The following is a 23199-nucleotide window of genomic DNA, read 5'->3' as shown; positions in this document are numbered from 1 at the left end:
CCAACTGCGAAAACAAAGCCTGAGTCACCGGCGCCCTCCCTGCAGCATCGTTAGAACCCCTTAATTCTAAACTGTTATTCCTGGTGCACTGCCCTAATTAAAAGGGAGCGTAGAATTCTTTAGGTTCACATAGTAACTGAGGTCCATCTGCACAGACAGTAAGCTTATTGAATACCACCTACAGAGCAGCAGTGCTGACATGCAACCATCTAACTGTAGTGGAAACAACCTGCAGAAAACCCCCAGCTGTTTGTGTAGGTGGAAATTTGGGTGAAACAAGTGAGGAGCTTCCACACAGGCTGTTCTGGGGTAGTGCCAGAGCAGGGGAAGAAAACAGCTCCAGTACCTCAAAGAAGCTGTTTAGCTCAGCTCCCATTTCACAGGGTCAGAGCTCCCAGGAGTGCAGTGAGATGGGAGCTACATGGCTTTGTGTGCAGCTCTCCTGAAGAGACTCCTCAACATCTGTCTCCTGTTACAAGCTGTGCTTGAGGAAACTAATTTAGTGCCCAGTGCTGGGAGGGCAGATACATCAGGTGCTCTTGCAAGTTTGTCATTGCTGCAGTAGCGGTACTGATTTGCAATGCACAGGAATGTAGTGGGAAAGGTGGTGATGGCCACGAGTGGAGCCTGCAGTAGGCTAAACAGTGCAAGACAGCTGTGAGGGCTCTTTTTATTACCATGTGGAGCTACTGTTTGTTGCGGTTTGTTGTTTTGTTGTGGTTTTTTTTTCCCCTCCATATAGCCATAATTTACAAGAAATTCTTTCCCACCCTCACAGCAACAGTGACAGGGATGAGGATGATGAATACAATAACACATGGCAGAAGAGATGGTCACATTCTTTATTTTCATTTTAAGTCTTTAGCCATCAGTAAAGTGAATGGGCAGAAAACAACCAACTGAGCAGACAAACCCACCCTAGCTGGTTATTTCCAAATATAAATAACTGTGGGACAACTGAAACTGAGCCAAAATAGAAAAAGGGAGCTGGGGAACTTAAAAGATGAAAGTAAGCCTAGCTGCACTCCCTTTTCATAGTGTCAGTGAAGAGGAAGTACCATAACAAAAAGGAAGCTATGGTTACATTTGATCAGACATTTATTCCAACAGTAGGCATGGAATTGCACTTTCATGAAAATGCCAAAGCTGAATCGAGTCCAGTGCACTGGGGCATTGTGCGCACTTAGCTTGATTTCTGCTGCAGCTCCTTCATTCTGTTCAGGGCACTGCCAGCCTGAAACCACTCGATCTGCGACTCATTGAAGGTGTGGTTCAGCATGATTGTTTCTTGGCTCCCATTGGGATGTTTGATGATGCATTTCAGAGGCTAAAGGAAGAAGACAGTTTTTATTTAACCCTCCCTTCTCTTTCAAGGGAGCAAGTTATCTGAAGTTTCTCACAGGAAAATTCCTACATGTTTTTAAAGGGCTGAAAAGGGAAAATTGTAGCTCACGGTAGGTCTTAACATAAAAAGTGAGGGTGTAGTTTTTTGTAGGGAACACTCATGCTTAAGCCAACAAGTCCAGAAATTCATAGTATCATACAAGGGTATCTCATCACTATTCAGAACAACACAGTCTGATTCTGACCTGCCCTGTAGCCCCCCAGGCCACTGTGTCTTGCCTGGCTGGGAGGTTGCACTGCCCACCAGTGCCAGTGCTGCCTCACAAGCACGCAGCTCACCACTGTTCCCATCAGTGGCACATCCTTGCCCACAAATGCATGACAAGACACTGGACAGTTACCTTTCCAGGTGCAAAGTCTTTCAGCCCCACAATGCTTAGCTTGTCCACAGGATGGATCTTGTTGTAGTCTGCTGGATCAGCGAAAGTGAGAGGCAACAGACCTTGCTTCTTCAGGTTGGTTTCTGCAGAGAACAAACCGCCAACCACTTGTCACACCCCACTGCAGGGAAGCGGGATTACCTTCTGGCTGCCCAGTGCTTCTCGGAGTAGCATTCCAGCAAAATTATCTTTGTAGCAAGATCAGCATATCCTCTGTTTGTGGCATATCTAACTAGATATGTAACAGGACTCCTGACAGGAGGGACCCTGCCATCTGTCAGCAGGTAAGGTTCATGCCTGTAGGTGTTGAGCCCTAGGACAAGGTAAACTGCTTCCACTCAAACCAAACACATCCTGTTTACACACACCACAGGGGAAGTGTGACTCACCGTGGATCCTGGCAAAGCTCTTGGTGATGATGACCCTGCCTCCCAAGTGACGTGGCTCCAGTGCTGCATGCTCCCGGCTTGATCCTTCACCATAGTTTTCATCCCCAATAACTGCCCATTTGACACCCATTTTCTGTGACAAAAGGCACAGATTTACATTTTTGCTGCCACACAAATGAGGAATTAACAATAAATATCCACCCACACATCTAATTGGAGCATTACACTGACATTGCTGTGCTATGACACCTTCTCCCAGAAGGCTCCCTTCAATTCTAAGAAAGGAGAGAAATAAAGGAATTAAGTGCTTCACAGTAGTTAGGCACTGCCATCCGAGGAGGATTGCCCTTGGGATCCAGAGCAAATCCTTTCTTTCCTTTTCCTGCCACCTCTCCTTCCATAGTGCTGTGCCAGACCAACATTCGCACCAGCCAAGATCTCTGCTCTACTTCTGGAAGGGATATGGAAAATTTTAACTTCTCTCTATGGGAAGAGCCAATCTGAGACAACTGCCAAGTTGTCCAGAGGGCAAAAGGACATTTCTTGAGATTCAAAGCCAAGTGTTAAAGAATAAAGGGGATAAGATTATAACTTGTTTAAACATTAGACTAGTCACAGATGAAACATTCCAGGAGGCAAGATTTAGTTACAGCCTAATAACACCCATGCCTTGTGAGGTGTGCAGAGCATAAAGGAGTTCTTCCTCTTTTGTTTATGATTTCTGGTCACCTCGGAGTCATGGGATCCTCCTCCCTCTTTCCCCTATCAGATAGGGACTGAATCTCCTACAGGAACTGCAATCATCAGAGTAAGTACCAAGAAGAAGCCTCAGTGCTAAGGGAATTCACAGCTGCTGTTACTTGAGAGCAGGAGGGAGAGATCCTCATTCTTGGCACACACTGCCCAAAGTGTAAATGTCCTCTTAAAATAGATGTGTCAGGGGAACGTCTCACCTTGTAGTAACGGGCTGTGTCTGGGACTGGGCCAAACTCCTGGGTTAATGCATTCCTCACAGAGTTGGCTTTGCCATTTTCAATGTTGATGGCACCAATGAGCAGGTTGTTGGAGATGTTGTCCAGGTGGCCACGGAATTTAAGCCACGGTCCGGCTGCAGAAATATGATCAGTGGTGCATTTCCCTTTTACCTAAAGGGTAGTACAAGAGAAGAACATCTTAGGATGGAGCAGCGTACTTGACCCTTCCTCAACACTTTTAATTGTGAAGCATTAATTGGGGGGAGTGGTTGATACTCCAGAGGGCTGTGCAGCCCTTCAGAAGGACCTCAACAGGTCAGAGAAGTGAGCAGAGAAGAACTGTCTGAAATTCAATAAAGGCAAATGCAGGGTCCTGCACCTGGGGCAAGAATAATCCCATGCACCAGCACAGGCTGGGGGCCAACCTGCTGGAAAGCAGCTCTGCAAAGAAGAGCCTGAGGATCCTGTGGACAAAAAGTTATCCCTGAGCCTGCAGTGTGCCCCTGTGGCAGCAGTATCCTGGGGTGCACTAGGAAGAGCACTGCCAGCAGGTCAAGGGAGGTGATCCTGCTCCTCCACTCAGCCTAGTGAGGCCACATCTGGAGTGCTGTGTCCAGTTCTGGGCTCCTCAGTACAAGTGACATGGAACTCCTGGAGTGGGTCCAATGGAGGGCAACAGAGATGATTAAGGGACTAGAGCATCTCCTGTTCAGCCTCGAGAAGAGACAACTGAAGGGGACCTCATCAATGTCCATAAGTATCTGAAGGGAGGGTGTCCAGAGGATGGGGCCAGGCTCTTCTCACTGGTGCCAAGCAATAGGACAAGAGGCAATGGGCAGAAACTGGTGCACAGGAAGTTCCACCTGAACATGAGGAAGAACTTCTTTACTGCGCAGGTGACCATGCACTGGAACAGATTGCCCAGAGAGGTTCTGGAGTCTCTCTCACTGGAGATATTCAAGAACTGTCTGGACACGATCCTGTGCAATATGTTCTAGGATGGCCCTGCATGAGCAGGGAGGTTGGACAGATGACCCACTGTGGTCCTGTCCAATCTTACCCACTCTGTGATCATCACCTCTCTTTTTAAAGGCACAAACCCAAGACAAGCACATCTGTTAAAGAATCAAGGCACTCCTGAGGCAGAAAACAGTGGTCATTCTGCCTGTGTTGGGTAGGAAGAACAGCCTTGTTCCAAAGGATAAATTACAAAAATTAGCTTAGCCATGACATCTCCTGCCATGTCCTCACTTCACTCAGCAGCAGGTTTTTCAGGTATAAAAAGCAACTAAGCTCTTCCTCCTACAGCTCAGCCTCCCTGTTGGGGGACTTCAGCAAGATGCCAAGTGTTATCCTCTAAGTTTCTAAACTGCACATAAGCCTTCTCAGCTTGTAAGAACAGAATTTCCAACCAGAGATAATGGCCTTCCAATTGGTAGGTCTCAAAGTGCTTGCAAAGGAGTTGCCTTGTCCAAAACTTAAGCACAGCTCAGTATGGCCCTTGGGAGTACCTGCAACTCTGCCAAATCAGTGTTCCCAAAGGTCAGTTCCAAGGGACTGCATTTCAGAACCCATCACTGTATTAACTGAAGTTTTCATCCTCCTAACTCACCTCAGGCAGAGAGGAGAAACCCGTCTCCATTAAAAGACCAAATTGCAATATTTTATTATGAAGTAATTTCTATAAAGTGGGAAGACAACATGCATAGTGATGGACGAGAAGTTCCCAATGACCCCATTTCAGACAAAATACATCTTAGAACAGTCAGTTATTAAAGATGCTAATTAAAGAACCCATCCACCTTTCTGCTGCAGGTTATAACTGGGACAAATTCTGCAGACTGCATGGTATGGACAGGATCGTATTACATGCTATAACAAGCTTCATTTTTCATGGTATTAGCTAACCACCAGCCCAAAGGAGAGGAGTCTTAGTTATAACAGAAAGAAGTATCAAAAGGAAACACCTGGAAAGAAGGAAGACCCTTGGTTCACTTTCCATAACAATGTGATTGTAGGGGAGGGAATCAGAGACAGCTCAAAGGCACATCCAAAGCTTTTAGCAGCTTCTGTGCAAACCTCTGTTCAAGCAGACCTGTCACAGCTGGCATCCCCCCACTTGGTTCCTGACCTTGATGAGGATCAGCATGTCTTCTAGATCCTTGCCATCCCACTTATCAAAGGGCTCAAGAAGCTGGAGGCGCTGGCTGGTGGGGCTCACATCCACGTGCTGCCCACTGCCATCCTTGGGAGGGTACTGATAGGTGTCCTGGCCTGGGTCAAACTCCTTCCAAAGAAAAAAGGAAAATCATCAGCCTCAGCCATCCCCAACAACAGCACATAAGAGAACAAGTCAATACAGGCAACTGCCCCCATTCTAGCTGTAACACTGCACATCAAGGAAGAGGTCAGTGCATGAAAGTTCTCTCAGTACATATAAAATGCTGCTACTGTCAGGCCTTTCCTCCCTCCGCCTCCAGACCGAGCAGTTACCAGCTTGGGCAGCTCATCTGCATCAGGTGCCTCTAGTTTAAACTTCTTCCCATCTGCTCCTGTCAGGTAATCTGTCTCAGGGTTAAATTTTAGAGTGCCAGCAATGGACAGGGCTGTGACGATCTGAAAGAAAAAGTGACAAATTTAAAGGTGTATTCTACCCCCATCTCTTCATTTGAAAGTCCTAAGTCTAATAGACTCAAAGCCAGCAGCCAAGCTACTAATCAAGCCACACTGGGCCTCTCCTGTAGGCACAAGAATTGATTCCCCAGGCACCCTACCTATTCCATGGCCCCTCATCTGGCTGTTTCTTACCTCTGGAGAGGTCACAAATGCATGAGTCTCTGGATTGGCATCATTGCGACCCGTGAAATTCCGGTTGTAGGACGTAACTATTGTGTTTTTCTCTCCTTTCTTGATGTCCTTCCTGTGAAAGAAGCAAACATGCTCATCAGATCTAAATGGGATACTGCTTCTAGATGTCTCACTGCTAAAATCCCCCAGCCTGCTTTTGGCAGCACTACCTTTTAGGAACATGAACTGGTGCCTGGACATGTTTTCTTCCTTAAGCAAAGATTCAAAACAAAGTACAGTGCAAACCCAAGTCACTGATTCTTGGAGTAGTTTTCATAGCACTGTTGAACTGTCTAAACAACTAAGTACATTGCCTTTGGATAGCCCACCATCAGCAGTGACAAAGCCACATGAGAATGTGTCTCCCATCCCTTCTATTGGGAATTTTTCTTCCAGCTACTGCAATGATTGAAGTTGGACCAATTTATTTTTCCTATTTTAAAAGGACCATACAACCTCTAGCCCACCCTCTCACAGACAACGAATCTCTCTTCCCATTTTTTGCCTACTATAAAATGCCTCCAGAACGTGTGTCCATTGTGCAGCTTTATTCACTTAAAGGCTCAATATAAATCTGCAGTCTTTCTTTTCTCCTCCTCCAGTGCATATCAGACAGCTATGGACAGTGGGTTTTTAAACGTTTCATTCCCAGTGTGTTGTATTTACAGTCACATTTGGCTTCACAGAGCACTTTAAGAGCTAAAAGACACAAAGCTGGAGTGAAGTCTGTCTTTCACTTTACCTGTCCCACTGGCCAATGCACGGCCCACAAGCGTTGGCAAGAACCAGCCCTCCAACTTCTCGCAGGATTTTCGCCTGGGGGCAGAGAACAACTTTGTTACTGGTAGAAAATCTGGAATAAGTTTCTGGGGTTGCTCTTTCAGGGGAAGCAGACACTAACAAAAAGCACCAAGCGTGAAAAAATTCTCGTTTGTTTTGAGTCACTTTTATAAATATATGGGGTTTGACCTCAGTAAGGGTGTAAGTTAACAGTAGGGAAGAGCATAGGACGACTTGCCACGACGTTCCCATTCTCTACCTGCTTCAACTTGAGCAATCCAGCTACTTGCAGATATTTGACTGAAGGGCAGTGTCTGGTCTGATTAATATCCTACAGACTTCCTGTCCATGTAAGGACAGAACTGGCCACAGCACAGGCAAATGTGTGTGCCTGCTCAGTTCACTCAGCAAATGACTCAGTTAAGGGGGGAGCTGTTAAAGAAAGGCATGACTGTGGACTTGGTTGGAGGAGGCATTAAGTATTGGCTGGACATATCCACATGTGAAGACTTGGTCCCCGTGCTGTGACAGCATCTAACATTTACTAAATAGAAAAATAATTAAAACATCATTTTCTGCCAGAAAAGGGAAGAAAGTAGGTAATGGTTCCTCTACAAAAACATTTCTTTCAAATCAAATATGAGTTTTGCCATAAGTTTTGTCCAAATTGGGAATCACCCTCCAACAAAACAGTTTGCTCACTTCCTAAACTGTTCTTAAATGAGAAAACTGGATTGCAGGCCTTTGTCAGCCATGGCCACCTACAGAATCCCAGGAGCATGAGGCATCCCTTGCTGTGCATACTGTTATCTCCTCAGGGCCTCAGTTCCTGATAACTGTCTTAGCTCTGTTCAGTTCTAATCCTGTTACACTCAGGTAGTAAAAATATCAGATCAAAACACTCTCAAGGTGATGGCAGGACCCACAAGCACAGTAGCACAAGGCTAGTCACTACAACAGTAATTGTGCCTCCAGCAATAAGTGAAGACAAAGTTTGAGAGGTTTCCATTATCACCTCAGGACCCTTGAGTACTGTCTTGAAGAATTTAACCCTTACTGTTTGGAAGCGTAAAGAGCAGGCATACTCACATAACCATCCCTTTCAATGGTGGCACGGATCTGCTCTGAACCTGGCGTGATTGTGAACTTTGATTTGCACTTCAATCCATGCGCTAGTGCCTGTTTTGCCACAGCTGCAGAGCGTCCCATGTCCTCATAGCTGGAGTTGGTGCAGCTGCCGATCAAGCCTGTGGTGTTTGACAGAAAAGGGAGGTGGTTACTGTAGCCCTGGTATTAGGAAGCTTCTCCCTGACCTGTCTCTCTGCAGAAAAAACAAGGGACAACCACCTTTTCTGCTGACAAGGTATCTGAAAGGGTTTCAGGTACTAACACTGCCAAGCCATCCAGCAATATACTGTGGTCACAAGCGATCCCTTGTCCAGCTTTGGAGGTTGCACGGTCAAACACACTACCTTGTCACTATTATCTGAGTGTCACTTACTTGCACTTTGGTTATGCAAATTACCAGAGAGAGGTATTGTTCCACAGACAGAAAAGATTTCAAACCAAGATGGCAAGAAATGGAGGAAGTGATGAAAAGCAAAGCATGCTTTGTTACAGTATGAATACCGCATGAGGACATACGGTACAATCCCGACAGGTGCTAACCAGCAAAATATAAATTCTCTTTCAGTTACAGCTGCTGTAACTGTATCCCATTTGTAACACTGTTGAATAATACATTTCCCACCCGGGGTGTGGCTTTACAATGTATTTCCATTTTTTTCATGCCCCCAGTGAGCAAAAGTTGAGAAGCCAACCCACAGGTTACCATCCCAAAAGTGAGTATTCCAAGTGAATTTCCAAGCCTGCTCTTTAGGACAGAAAGTACTAACTTTATTATGTCCTGAGAGCTCAACAGCCAACAGCTGGGAGGGCTGACAATCACGCTCCTGACAGATCTCTGCAACAGACAAATCCATGGCGCAGACTTTTAACTGAAGTGCTCTTCAACAGGTATCATTCCTGTCAACCCAAACATTCAAAAGTTTTGAAAATGGAAAAAAACCTGGTCTGCTTCTTGAGATTAAAATCTCTCCTACTATCCCTGATCTCATCCTAAACACCTGGTCTAGGCAGTCACTAGTCTTTCCAGCAAATATGGCCATGAAGACATGACACTGCACCGAAGTCAAAGGACATACAGCAGCAATGAAAAGACTGGATCCAAGACAGCAACATTTACGCCACAAGTATGAAGGCAGAGGAAAGAGCAAATGCTACCCACCAACTCTGATATCAACAGGCCAGCCCTCCTTTTCTGCCACAGCACCAATATCTGACACAGGGTGCGCCAGGTCTGGTGTGAAAGGTCCATTGATATGTGGTTTCAGCTTTAAGAAACAGTGACAAAGTCAGAAATTAGAGTAGCAAAGAATAACCCCAAAACACAGCAGCAAATCAATTCCTTTCATAGCTCTATCTGGAAGCTGTTTAAATAGGATTCTCCTACACGAACACTGGAGCACAAGCTGTCAGTGAAGCAGACCTGAGTGTATTTTACATGTTCTAGTACAGTGCCAGGGGTATTGCATCCAACTCCCAGCTTGGTCCTCATTCACACAAAGCAGAGTCATGTCACAACATCCAAGATGGCAAGAAGAAAGAAGGCCTTACCTCACTGAGGTTGATTTCTATCACCTGGTCATAATGACAACCAGAATCTGGTACCAAGTGTTGCTTGAATTCTTCTGCAAGTGCAGCTATATCTGGAATAACAAAGAAGGGGGATCTGAAAAGTGCAGCAAATGTGAGAGAAAAGAAAAAGTTTGGAAAAGCTAAACATGGGGGGTCCACCATTTACTTCCCCAGCCACTTTATCTACAGGCTCTCTACTTGTAGCAGATGACCTACAGGACCACATGAGGTCAGAAGTCACATCAGACACCACTATAGGAAGATACTGCTCCCAGAACACACCTTCACTTGAACCCATACTTCTACCCACTTAAACCCCCAACCCCTCTTACCAGCTCGCCCAGTCTTGCCCAAGTATTTCTTCATGCGTGCATTGTACGGGAAGATCGATGTGGTAGCTCCAATTTCAGCCCCCATGTTACAGATTGTTGCCATTCCTAGAGAAGTGGGAGAAGCGACCACGGGGTCAGTAAGAAAGTCCCAGGCCATCCAATTGTCCAGAAGTCAGTACATGGAAAAGACAGCAAAGCCAAGAGGGATCACGGCATTTCCCACATAAATCCACAGCTGAGAGGACATGTTGGCAATGTAATGGCTGGCTCAGCCTCTAATAATTCTGATTGATACAGTGCCTGCAACCAGACTTTTCTGCAAGGAAGGAGCCGAAAGTCATACTGATTCTTGCAGATACTGGAAGGGATGACAGGGAACCCCCATCTGCACTGAGCACTAAATACATTTACAGCAGTGAGCAGTGTCTCTGCTACCTGCAATGGGTGCCCTGTCCCTTCCTACCATCTAATTTATCTTTACTGGAGGAGCCAGACATTTGTGAGAAATGTAATGGGTTGAATAAAATGCTTCCAGTGACAGAACACAGTAAAATAACCCCAAATGTTTGCTCACTGCACTGGGATCACCCATGCCTTTCAAGGACACAGCAATGAAATCGTAGAAGCTGCTGCCTTACAACTAACAAGCTAGGAACAGATACCACAGGTCAAAGTCCTCTGATTTCACAGAAGAAAAATCCCTAATTGCTCTCAGTTTGTAAAACCAAATATTCCGAGTTGTAGCCAAGTCAGGCAAATTATTAAGAGAAGTCCAGCTTGAAGGCTGTGCTTCAAGCCAAAGGAAGAGCTATTTCTTGTAATTTGATCTTAGCTAGCACATTACAGAGAACTACAATTTTTGCTCAGATTTTGGTTCAGATTCAGCACCCAAGACCCACAATTAGCTAGTATATGACTGCATGTTATAAACTGCTTCTTTCTGGTCTATCCTCTGCCCACCTCCCTTTTCTAAAAAGCTTTTTGTTTAGCAGTTGTCACACATATACTCCCTTTAACCTGTTTCTTTTTTCTATTCACAGCATATTTTAGGCTGAAATGAAAATGTCATCCTTTATCTCTGGCATCTCCATCTTCTTAAGTATATACTGGAATACCTCCACCCTTACTCTTATCCTGATGTACCACCTTACAGGATTCTTCACAATTAACTATCCCATGTTCTTAAAGTCACAAGAAGATTTAATGGAGAGAAGCCACTTTTTCACTGAGAGGGAGTGCTGTTGTGTTACACCATGCTCACCCAACTCTCCCAGTTAGCAGCATATGAATCACCGGGCCAGGCTAAGGGAGAACATTTAGTCCTTCTTGCCTGATTCCCTTCTCAGCCTCCAACACTCAACACTCAGCTCCAACACCACTCCTCTCAGGTAAGAGATTTGTGTTGTCTTACCTGTGCAAGAGATTGAATCCACACCCGGCCCGTGGTATTCAATGATGGCGCCTGTTCCACCCTTGACAGTGAGGATGCCAGCCACTTTCAGGATCACATCTTTAGGAGAAGTCCAACCTGAGAGCTTGCCAGTCAGTTTTACACCAATAACCTGAGCAACATTAATGGGGGAAAAAAAAAATACTGACGTCACTTCCTTTCAGAAAGGTAATGGTATATAGTTCTCCTGTGGGGTATATTCCTTTCAGATTGCAATGGTATATTGTGCCTTATATATACAGTGGTTGAAAACCAATGTTCCTTACACATCTCACCCTTCACATCGAAGATTGGTATTCTTTGCGCTCCTACCTTTGGGCATTTGAGCTCCCAAGGGATTCCTGCCATGACATCCACGGCATCAGCTCCACCCACACCAATGCAGATTCCTCCCAAGCCACCTCCGTTCGGGGTGTGTGAATCTGTGCCAATCAGCATAACTCCAGGGTAGGAGTAGTTCTCCAGAATGATCTGAAAATAAAAATGGATGGTTTGCTTGCTTGTTTGTTGGGAAAGGAGGGGGAAGACAACCAGAAAGAAGACAAGAACAAGAGTTTAGATCAGTTTGTATTCGTAGATTTCAGTAAAAGAAAGTAATTGAATTTGGTTTGGATTGGAAATTCTCTTCTGTTTCAAACTCCTTGTGGAGAATGTAAGGACAGCACAAGGTACCAAGTCTCAGCCTCAGGATTCTTGCTTGTCCCAGGATAATAAAAAAAATTAGAGAACAATCTCTTATTTTTTTCACTAGAAGAATACTTCCCTCCAGTTTAGGCTTTTGCTAAGGTGCCACCTTAGTTAGCCTTTGTTAAGGCTCAAGAGTCTATTCCATAGTCTCCACACCCTTAATAAACTGCTGAGCAAGTCAGCTCACTTATCCAATGCTAGGCTGGATATATAAAGACCTTCCATCACCTTTATGCTCCCATAGCAGTAGAATACCAATAGGCTCCTCCAGTTCATGATGCCAGGCAAAACCCAATCACACAGAAGAATCCCTCACCAAGAGGCTGCCCTTCCCTTATTGCTGTTAGTCATTCCGTGCAAGACTTTTCAACTACCAACAAACCCACAAAATGGTTATTTAATGAAAAAAAAAAATGTTTTCTGTGGTAGCAACATAGTGAAGAACTCAAGCTGATGAACTTCTCATTGCATATGTGCCACACCAACACTAAGGACAGCCTCTCTGAGTACCACAGAACTCATAGCACATGCATCACAGAAGAGCTTGAACAGTACTAAGGTGATCCTTAATTAAAAAGACCATGGCTTTGCTTTTACAACTTTCAGCTTCACTGGTTTGTAGCTCACATTAATACATTTGTGGGAGAAAGGTCACTTTCAAGACCTCGCTTTGCCAGAGTTGGACTCTGAAGCTATGCAACGTGACCAATTTTCTCCATCCAAAGTCAGCCATAAGAAAGCTGGTAGCCACTGCACAGAGCTATGCTGCCGTGTGACAAATGTCACGAGTGGTTCCACAGCACAAATTACCTGAGATGTTCCCACAACCTTTTGAAGAGTTCACCTGTTGCATCACATTAAGCTACGGTAACCTTAGTAACTCATTTTGTAGCTAAGAAAACGTAGGAGAGAGTTCTTGACTCTTGTCACAAGTTGCCTGCTGACAGGATGCTTACCAGTCATCCATTCTCCTCTCCACTTTTGCTTCATTCTGCTCTTCAACTTTTACTGCCAGAGACTCAGAGGAACAATGAAAAATGACTACTGGACCCACAAAGTAAATCAACCACAAGCAAGTTAGGGAAATCCTGACAGAGGTGTTTGTTTAAAAAAAAAAAAAGCCTCGTTAAGTGGTAAGTTATCTTAGGACAGTCATACTTATTTTAGATCCAAGTGCAATAACAAGAGAATCTCAGACTTGGAAACTGTTTTGCATTTTATTCAAATTCACATAGCAACTGGTTATGTGTTGCCATTCTTGAGTACTTAAAAGTAAGGTGTCATCATATACTCTCCTGGGTTTTATGGAAGCAAATGCATACATAATAACCCTAAAAAAAAGTATGTTACCAGGGCTGCTCTCCTTAGCACCGAAAGCAATTCACATTAACCCCATGGAACCAGCCTGATGGCATCACCTTACTGTTCCAATTGTACTAAGAGGAGCCAGCCCACAAGCAGTTAAGGTATTTCAAGCTTCTGTGATTCACATGGCATGCTGCTGGCACTACCTAATCACACATCAGGTTACAGTTTGACCAAAATAACCTTTAAAAAAAACCCCACTGTTGTCAAGCTAACAGAGAGAGCAAGTAAGAAACCTCGCCTGCCTTGAGGAAAGCAAGTTGTTTCCCTCAGCTGGTGAAATTCTTTAAGGGTTTGCACTTAAGTTCTCTCTTCACCATAAAAAGAGTCACTGCGTGTTCAAAGATTGCAAACACACACACACTTTACCTGGTGAATGATTCCCGACCCAGGTTTCCAGAATCCTACTCCGTACTTGGCACCAGCCGTTGCTAGAAAGTTGTACACCTCCTGGTTTATGTCCTATTCACACAGGGAAACACAGAGCATTAGTAAGACATTTTGTTCTTCCATACATCAAAAGCTCATTCAAACACACTCCCTTCCCTCACACGCCTGTCTGTAGTTTGCTCCAGAGTTTTGCTGCAGCTGGAGGGAGGTGCACAACACTTTTAAAAGCAAAAGGAACTAAGACAGTTTGACACACAGTTGTAACAGGCCATTTAATTCCATCCCACCTGTAGCTCTACTAAAAGCATCTTTTTTAGTTTCTAATTCCAAACAGCAACAGCCAACAAGGAATACCCTGTCAAAAGGCATTTAAAAATGCTCTGCTCATTTTTTCTATCTCAGGGGTTATTCTAGCCCCTACTTCCTTCTCTACCAGGTGTTCCTTTTCCTTTACAGATGCTTTGGAGACACTTCAAACCTCTTAGATAAGTATTCCGGCTTTATTTTTACAGATTAAGAAATGCAACTGGAAGTTGCTTGCTACCAGAGGAGTTGGTGAGCGTCATTTCTCATTCTACCAAGTCCCCTGTTTAAGACTTACACAATGCTGCCTTTCTTGCTGCACTATCACCATTATTGGTGGAGGTCACACCGTGAAAATTGCTTGTGAGAAAAACCACGGTTGCCAAGGAAGCATGACACTATTATGTCCTGATATTTCTTGGCAGAGGAGTGGCAGAGGAGATAAGATAAGCACTAGGAGGAGTTTCTTAAGGACTGTTCTCATGCAGCTAAGCTTCAGAATAAAGGGAAAGGGGAAACAAGATAATGGAAGAATTGTCTCAGCACACATTTGCTGAAGTTTCCCATGAGGCAGCAGCAGTTCTTTAAGCCTCATTTTCCACTGGGAGTCGGGTCACTTCACTGTTTGTGCATCCTTCCCCTAGTAAAGCACGCTGATGTGCCAGGAGCAAATCCAAACCACCCTCTGGCCTGCCAGCATTCATTATGTGCCAACTGGCAGCAGCAGAACCCAGTCAGAAGGCAGCAGGACCTTTACTTGCTCTGCTCAGAGTGGATGGCAAAGGAGGGACACAGCTCAGGGCTGCAGTGAATATAATTGCACTATGGAGAACAAATGCAGGAATAGGGGAAAGGGGAAGACAGGAGGTGAATGGGAGAAAAGAAACCGTCTGATTTAGTAAGTCTCAAATTCTTAATAGCACAACTTAGGACTAAGAGAAGCAGAGCAAGAACTCCCCAAATTCACTCCAGAGTGGTATAAGTTGCCTTACTGTGGCCTGAAGGAGAAAGTCGGAAGCAGTTACTTCAACACCATGAGTTTTTGAGAATAGATATGGACTAAAATCTTAAAATGCAGCTGACCCCTGTTCACTGTTTGTAAATTCTGGTATCAATATTCAAGGTGCAATTCCTCCTGGCTCTGACAAGATTTCCTTGGCAGATGCATCATGGTATGTAGGACAGAGATGAACTTGTCTATATATTACAGAAGCCCCTTTGGGGACAAATAAGCAGTAAAACAGTGAGCGAGAAATTTAAAAAAGGGAGTGAATCATCATTTGAACAAACAAGACTTTGAAATTCCCAAATAAAAACCAACATCCTCAGCGCTTTTACACACACGAGCCCTGAAAGCCGCACATGCTTCAGTTATTGCTCTTCAGAGAATCACTAGCAAATGTTTTGGGAAAGTAACTACCTGCCTCCCCCTCACAGGATACACCAGTGCAATGCAGACATGTTCAGTAAGTTTTTCACACTGCCATACTGCAACACAGAGTAATCTGTCTTCCTTTTTTTTTCCCTTTGAAATAGATCGTTTCTCTTCCTTTAGCTGAAACATCTTCTCTCTCCAGAACACATACATGATCTGGGCTTCCATCATTAACAGCTTAAGACTAGCTTTTCCTACATTCATGGTCCTTTAAATCATGTAATGGATGAATCTCAGCTGAGAAATTCCCAAAGATCCACTTTGTTTATTTGGTGCATCTCACCTATCTACAGAGCTGACCACCACAGACAATCTGTTACCATATCTGACTCATGGCTGTCCTCCAGGGAAAAAAATTAAAATAAGCTCTTCCTTCAACTGTAAGGAGGTTTTCAAGCAGACAGAAGTTAAGTTTCTGCAATAGTGACCTTAGCTCTTCGAAGATCCTTTTCACCACCTGACTGGGCTTCAATGAGGTGATCACAGTGGATTGTGGAAGGCACAGCCACTTTTGGCAGCCCACTGCTGATGAACTGTAGCATTGCCATCTGAGCTGTGGCATCCTGCATGGCCACACGGTCTGGCCGTAAGCGCAGATAGGTCTTGCCCCGCTCAATCTCCTGTTTTGCTGGGTCATCCAGGTGTCCATATACAATCTTCTCTGACAAGGTCAGGGGGCGGTCAAGCCTGGGGAGAATAATTTTAGTATCTGTATCTTGTGTACTTCAACATTTGCCCTTTTAAGCATGTAACAGAACACTTCCTTATATTGCTCAGACTGTTAAGACTTTTAACATACAGAAACCTGTATGCTTTTCTTACAGCACTAAAATATCAACTGGTACATGGCTAAATGGTTCAGTTCAGAAAGTTCAAAAGTATATCAATTTGTGTCATTTTATGCTTTCTTTTCTAATCTTCCTATACTGTAAAAGAAGCATCGACTCTGCTAATTTCCTGAGTTATACTTCAGGACTGCAAATGTGGAGGTGATCCAGAGGTCAGACTCAATTCACAAATACCAGATCCCACAGCAAGCAAGTACATCTAAGTGGAATTTTGTGACCTCAGACCTTTCATCCTGCAGCTGTATCAGTTGAGGAATCTATTTATGTCAGTAGTACAATCTTCTGGGAAGTAGCTAAGTCGAGACAACAACCTGAAATGAGAACTACCGCATTTAACAAAGGATGCAAAAACCAAAGGACATGTCATACAAACCACTGCCAAGGTAAGTGGAGCAGGAATGAACTTAACAGGCACACAAGCCTCTATCAGCAGATTAAGGTCACTATGTTTACATATGCTACAAATTCCTAGCCCTCCTTTCCATGCTTAACAGCGGAACATAGGAGAACATTAACTGTTGAGAATATTCACAGTGCACAGAAGCATTATCCTATAATGACCACTGCCCACACGCTGCTGCCCTAGAAAGGGGCAAGGGCCAATGTGAAGACTCCTCAACGAGGGCATTAAACAAAGAGGACAAAGTCCTTTCTAGAACCTCCTCTGCATTGGCCTGGTTCTCTGCATGTTGCAATGCTTCATCATAACCTTCAACCCTTGCGCAGTGCCCCACTACTACGTGGAGACATTACAACTCATGCTTCAATACATTTACAACTGCCATTGCTCAAAGCTGCTCTCCCTAGTAAACATTACCTATGCCAGGGCCCCATGACTTTTTTTTTTCTCCTCTCCTGTCACTGCAGAGCTAAATTCAACACATTGACCCCTCCCTTCTTCCCTTCTCCACTCTTACCTCTTACGGACAATGTTGATGTTCTTCTCCAGCTTTTCATAATTTATGTATTCATTAGGTTCAAAGTGGCTCATGGCCACCTTGGCCCGCTGGCACAGGGCAGGAGAAACATGGTAGCGTCGTATCCCACTATTCAAGGCATGCTGAAAAAAAGGAGAGTATTAGCACTGGAACCTTACAGAATTCCTGTAACATATCAATAAACCAAGTGTTTTTCAGTTTTTGTTACTGGGATTTTGCAGGCTGAGGAACAGAAAAATTGCAAAGGTTTTGAAGACACTTGATGAACATTTGATCATACAATACCGTGTATTATGTTAAACAGTGAGACACCAGGTTACCCAGAACAGGTAGCATTTACTACATTATTTTACATTTCTGTTTAAGGCACCAGATGCCTTATGCTTTCAAGAGAGAAATCTGCTTTCAGGCAATGCTGAAACAATTCTTAAACACCAGTTTGCTACACTCCTGACATATCAGAGCCACGGTGGAGAAGAAAAGACGTCATTTCCAAAGCAAGCTAACCCTTGGTTTGTATTTGCTCACTGGCATTGACCTGACATTCAAGGACTGGAAGGTGACACTGCATGGGTCTGAGCAGACACCCCTCTGTTCCACCATCACATACTAAGTTTCCTAGGCAGGGTCCCTGCATACTGTTATAAAGTTTACTGTATTTCCACACAAGGTGAACTGTGTTTCAACCCTAGCTAGAGAGACTTGGATGTACAAGCCTGGCCTACAATGTAACACAGAGCAGGAGAGAGGCAAGATGTAGAAAAAAAAAACACATCAGCTTCACCAACCCAGCTGCACAGATCAAGGTGCTGTTTACCTCACTCTCACAGCGGCACCCTCACCTTTCCACTGAGAAAAGCCCTGCACTTACCCTACAGGTGAGTTAACTGCACAACAGGTGAACTATACTGTGACCTGAACACGTAAACAGAAAATGCCATGAAAAAAAAGCCCCGATTTCACTTGGCAGCCTCCACAGTGAGACAGTTTCCTGGAACACAGGAGAAGGGCAGGCTATGGTGAGGTACCTGACCTGAAACAGACAGGTCAGTGCCCAGGGCTAAAAGCTCTCACGCAGCTTTGAAAACTGAGTCAGAGGGCAGCCTCCATGAAAACTTCCAAGGATTTGGCACATGCATTTCTTACATCCTTTGAAAGTCTCAGTCATCAGCATTAGAAGTCTGGAAACAGACTGCAGACAAGAGTTCAGAGTTCTTCCTCCTCCAGAATTAAACACTAATCTAAATCCCGTTTTTTCTGTTCATTCTCTACTCCAGCGTTACAAGGTTTTGATAAGTGCAGGTTAATAAACACAGTGGTATTGCACTAAACACCCCTTTTGTGTGCATGATTGTAAATCAGTAAATATTCTTTGTGCAGAACACAATCATCATACCTACCACTGGTTCTGTGTTATCAAAAATACCAGACAATTCTTTAGATCTGTTCAAGCATTTTAATGTTTCCTTGTCAATATTTTTTCCAATTTTCTTGTTACCAGCATTGAGAACATTGCCCAAAATAATCACAATCAATGAGATACCACCAACTTTTAGCCAAGTCTCTTGTTTTATTGTCCTTTCGATAACATTTGTTAGCATATTTCACAATAAGAAGTTCAGGAAAGCTAGGTGAGATCACACTAGCCAGCACACCAGCAGTAAGGGTGCCATTTGCATTTTTACCAAACGATCCTAAGTCATTACACACACAGCTTTTGGTAGGAGCAGTACACACCTACAGCAGCTGCACACCACTTTCATGAAAGGATATCTGAAGAATGTGAACCTGGTGGTACAAAGAGGGCACTGCTCCTCCAAGAGTGCAAGGGAAACCCAGTCATCAAATTTCACTGTACTGCACTTTAAGCTTAGAGCTTCCAGAATTTGTCACAGGTGTCAGACTTGAGACATTTTGTTCTTCCACCAGGTAAAAAAAAACCCAACACCAAACCAAATCAAACACCACCCAGCTTTTCATTGTTTAACATACCTACTAGGTAAAGCTGAACTTTACCTACTAGCCACGTAACTTTTATGTTTGCTTTGTTCTGCCTTTTTCCCCCCTAACTTAAGCATTTACCCAGCACGATTAATGCTGTGAAAATGTCTTTACCTCACAAGATATCCACTGTCTCGTGAAAGTCTCCAACTGCTGAAGTGGCTGGAAAAAACACTGAGGGATTTAATCACTGTTCACGGAAAAATAATTTCTTGCCCAGACCAGGAAACGTATTTTGGTTTAATGCAGTAATTTATTTTTACTTCATCATACAGAAGAACAGATACGCAAATTAAAGTAATGGCAGCACCTTCATAGCATCTTAGTCTTGCCTGGGACCAAAGCTGATTATAATAAGAATCTGAAGCAAGGTCTCCAAAAAGAGGTACAAAGAAAGTTTTCAAACAAAACTGAGATAAAATCCTTTCACTTGAACATACATGTCTATGTATCTTTTTACTTCACGAAATAGCACAATGAAATGTATTGTTTATTCAAATACTAAATAAATACTCAGCTGGTACTCACAGAATTAGCACTACAAAGTAATGGACTTCTGCTTGACCATAACTGCAGGCTACCAGAAGCAGGAAGGGAGCGTGTTTAAGGTGAGGGATTCTGTCTGGACATGGAAATTGGCAAGAGAAGTCTGGAAAACCAAAGGTGTGTTTCTGTAATGGCCAGTAAGACTGGGGGAAAATCATCACCTAGGTCAATCAGTTTCAGGAGACTAGAGAATCACTTTTGTCTACATAAGACTTTTAAAAGGCACCTATTAAAAAAGTGTTATCTTCATTTTACTGGGATGTAAATCTAATCCCATATCTCTACTCTGTTGGGAGTTAATTTGATTCAATATGGTTGTTCTCATGTTGACATCCAGCAAGCCTGAGGTTCCCCCACCACGACCAAGTAACAGCATACACTGGCTGGTTCAAAAGTCTGATCTCTCCTCAGAAAGAATCCACAGTGTATCACTCATCACACTTGTCTATTCTCTCTGCCTGGTTTTTTATCCATTGCATCCTCAGAAATAGAACTTGGCAGAACTTAAATCTTGGCAGAACTGCAAGATAAGGGAAAAGTCACAAGCCTGACAGTTCCCAGCTTCATTCTCCCTCCCTCTTCCCAGAGCGAGAGGCAATGTAGTAATGCATTGAGGGGCTTCCGTGGTGCTTTTTTACTTAGTGAGAAGCACCTGGCAACCAACAGCCAAGGGAAGCAGGCAGCCAGTAATCTATACATTTTCCCTTTTATCCAGGAATTTCCAGGCTGACCAAACAGCTGCCAAGTGATCTCCTCTTACCTGGCATTGAATCCATCATCCCAGCATGAATGTCTGTGTTCAGATTTCAGTAAAAGAAGTGGCAATAATCATTACAGGGCTCCTTAGTCTACTGCTATTTTACCAGGTGAAAAGCTTCCTTAAAAGACACAAGAAAGCCAGCCTATGAAATGGGTCATTATTTTTGAAGTCTCTGTCAGGAAGCCAACATTTCTCTTTACAGATTTTAACCTAGCTATCTCACATTTAGCTCAACACAGTGAATGGTCCAGATGCAAAAGGAGTCTGAATTCAGAAACTAACTTGCACTTTCGCAGCTGATAAGGCAGACAAGTCCAGTAAGCAAAAGCTTATGTTCAAAAGAGTAGCAACCACATTACGTACACTCCTAACTGGGAAATTGGTCCTAGAAATCCCAGCTGAAACCCAAAATACCATTTTTTCTCATCCTCCCTGATCTACGAACTCTGGCCAAGTTTCCAACATTCACCACGATTCAGCCTAAAAAGAAAAGCAGAGTGGTATAATCAAATTGTAAATGCAGTCTAATTTTCTAGACCCACCTCCAAAGAGCAACCAAAAATTATGGTTCTGAAGACCAGTTTAGCCCAGGCCAACACTGATTTCTGCCAGCATACGCAAAGCTACTCATACATAATTTCAGTACTTACCTACGATGCCTTCAATAAACTGCTGATATTTCAGGCAATTTAGAGTTTTACACTCCTCTCTTTAAATCAATCCTCAGCCAACGTGGCTCGAAAAATGGAATGCTACTAAAAGCATCACCTCAGATAGGCAGGAGAAAGATCTTGACCCTTTCAGGCTATTAGAACTATACTTTAAATAGGATATTCAGACCAAATCGGGTTAATTCCGATTTATTTCCCTCAGAGGGAAGCTTTCTATGCAGCTCCAGTTCCAAAACAGTTCCAGGACAGGAGGTGGATAGAACCAATGTTAATAACATGTGCCATGGTCAATGCTGGCACTATCACAGTGATTGGCAAGATGATGCTCATATTCATTAACCTCTAGACAGCTACACAGGGGCAAAAAAATATTGCCTCCTAAAGAGATCACCTAAAAGCATATCTGATTACCATCACAGATTTAGTCCGTCACCAGGGGGAGGGGGAAGAAAACATGCATCCTGAACCTGGTAATAGAAGACAACCTCCCAGAATACTAAATTCCTCATCCTGACTGTGCCAGCACACCCTTTGTTTTACATTATACCACATTATTTTTAGCAAATGACTGCTCGTTCTCATGCAGTGTCACACCACAAAATGAGAACCAATTAATTACCCTAATAAAAGACTTGCCTTCATTTTATGAGTAGTCATTTCTGTTCAAAGTACAAACTAGAAGCTACTTAACAATTAAGAAGAAATATACCAAGTTATATTTGAAATGGTGCTATTCTGTGACTTTTTCTTAAATAAATTAAAAAAAAAAGCTATACTTTCCTAACATACCTACCTCTAAAGTAAGGAAGTAATAAAAAACCAGAATTTAGATTCACAAAGTACTTTCAGAATACTAAGAGCCAAACAAGCTCTTACTTTGGCTCCCTAAGAAAAGGGAACACATTGGCCAAGGTCACAAGTGGCAAACTGAGAAGTTACACTGCCTGCCCTTATCACATGCTCTACACTAAGGGGGGCAACCATATCCCTGTTAGCAGCCCTAAAAAAAATTACTGCACGTGATATTTGCCTTCCAGGTTTTAAAAAATTATGAAAACTTCATTATTGACTACATATCAAACACAGCAATCTCTCAAGGAAGGGAATCTCTGTGGCAAGTTCATATTACAGGCAAATGTGAGTCTTAGAGGTCATGACAGAGAAGACCTATGAGACACATTATTACCACCCTGGAAAATAAGAGCAGTTTGTGTGCCTGTCCCATCTGCTTTTCCAGCCTTCCTAGGTCCCGTTGATATAGAGACCCTGGTACCTTTGTCACCCGGAAGCCTCTGTTCATATTAAAAATAGGATTTTTGAAGCCAAGTAGCCAAAATATAGCTCGCTCGAACAAGAAGTCACCTTGTGCTGCTCCACACTGATAAGGGGAAGCAATTGAAGACGAGGAATAAAAAATGCATGCCCCGGGAAAAGGCTTTTTATTTCACCGCTAGGCCCCACGCCCACGGGTTCTCCGCCCCACTGGGCCCGGGGCTCTGACCGCGGTCCCAGCCCAGCGCCGCGGGGTCCGTGCGAGCGAGGAGGCGGCGGCGGCGCCAAGGCCGCGTCCCCGCCACTCCGGTCACCTTGCGCTCACCTTGACGGACGGCCGGGCCCAGCGGCGGGAGACGCCCTGCCCCAGGGCCCGGGCAGCGGTCGCGCCACCGCCACCGCAGCCTCCCCGCCATCGCCATAGAAACGGGGCGCGGGGCCGCGCAGGGGACACGCTGACCTACACGCGGAGACGGGGACGGCCCAGCCCAGCTCGGAAGCTGCGGGCGGCCGCACTCCCGGCTGCCTGGCGTGCAGTACCCTTGTCTCTGCCGCGGCGCCCGCCGCCCGCCCCGCCCGGCGCCCCTCCCGCCCGGCGCCGCCGCTCACCCTAAGCCGAGCCGCCAGCACGCAGTACGGCGCCATTTTGTTCACTGACAAAGATGAAGTCGCGCCGCGATGGCGTCACGCGGCCCCTTTTACGGCTCCGGCGCGCGCGCGGGGGCGGGAT

The 23199-nt window shown here is 44.4% G+C and overlaps 1 protein-coding gene across 1 annotated transcript; it reads right to left on the bottom strand.

Moving 5' to 3' along the window:
* Nucleotides 1-823: 823 nt before the first annotated feature.
* Nucleotides 824-23162, bottom strand: ACO2 (aconitase 2). Its single transcript, XM_027722722.2, has 18 exons — nt 23079-23162; nt 17199-17341; nt 15862-16120; nt 13675-13767; nt 11566-11724; nt 11215-11365; nt 9804-9908; nt 9451-9542; nt 9062-9167; nt 7864-8021; nt 6737-6810; nt 5956-6067; nt 5641-5763; nt 5279-5434; nt 3127-3318; nt 2174-2306; nt 1746-1867; nt 824-1327 (listed from the first exon to the last, which is right to left on the bottom strand). The coding sequence occupies exons 1-18, from the start codon at nt 23112-23114 to the stop codon at nt 1184-1186; spliced, it is 2358 nt and encodes a 785-aa protein (XP_027578523.1). The 5' UTR covers nt 23115-23162; the 3' UTR covers nt 824-1183.
* Nucleotides 23163-23199: the final 37 nt, after the last annotated feature.

This window comes from Pipra filicauda, unplaced genomic scaffold, assembly GCF_003945595.2.
Source record: "Pipra filicauda isolate LSUMZ 115617 unplaced genomic scaffold, ASM394559v2 scaffold95_size2449627_pilon, whole genome shotgun sequence".
NCBI lineage: Eukaryota > Metazoa > Chordata > Aves > Passeriformes > Pipridae > Pipra > Pipra filicauda.
Note: the sequence above shows the minus strand (reverse complement) of the source record. Positions and strands in the feature narration are given on the sequence as shown.

Coding starts and splice junctions, on each gene's coding strand:
- ACO2 (XM_027722722.2), bottom strand. CDS start 23,114: ATGGCGCCGTACTGCGTGCTGGCGGCTCGGCTTAGG. Junction 17,342..23,078: donor TGCTGGCGGCTCGGCTTAGG/GTGAGCGGCGGC, acceptor CCTTTTTTTCAG/CATGCCTTGAATAGTGGGAT. Junction 2,307..3,126: donor ACACAGCCCGTTACTACAAG/GTGAGACGTTCC, acceptor CTTTTGTCACAG/AAAATGGGTGTCAAATGGGC.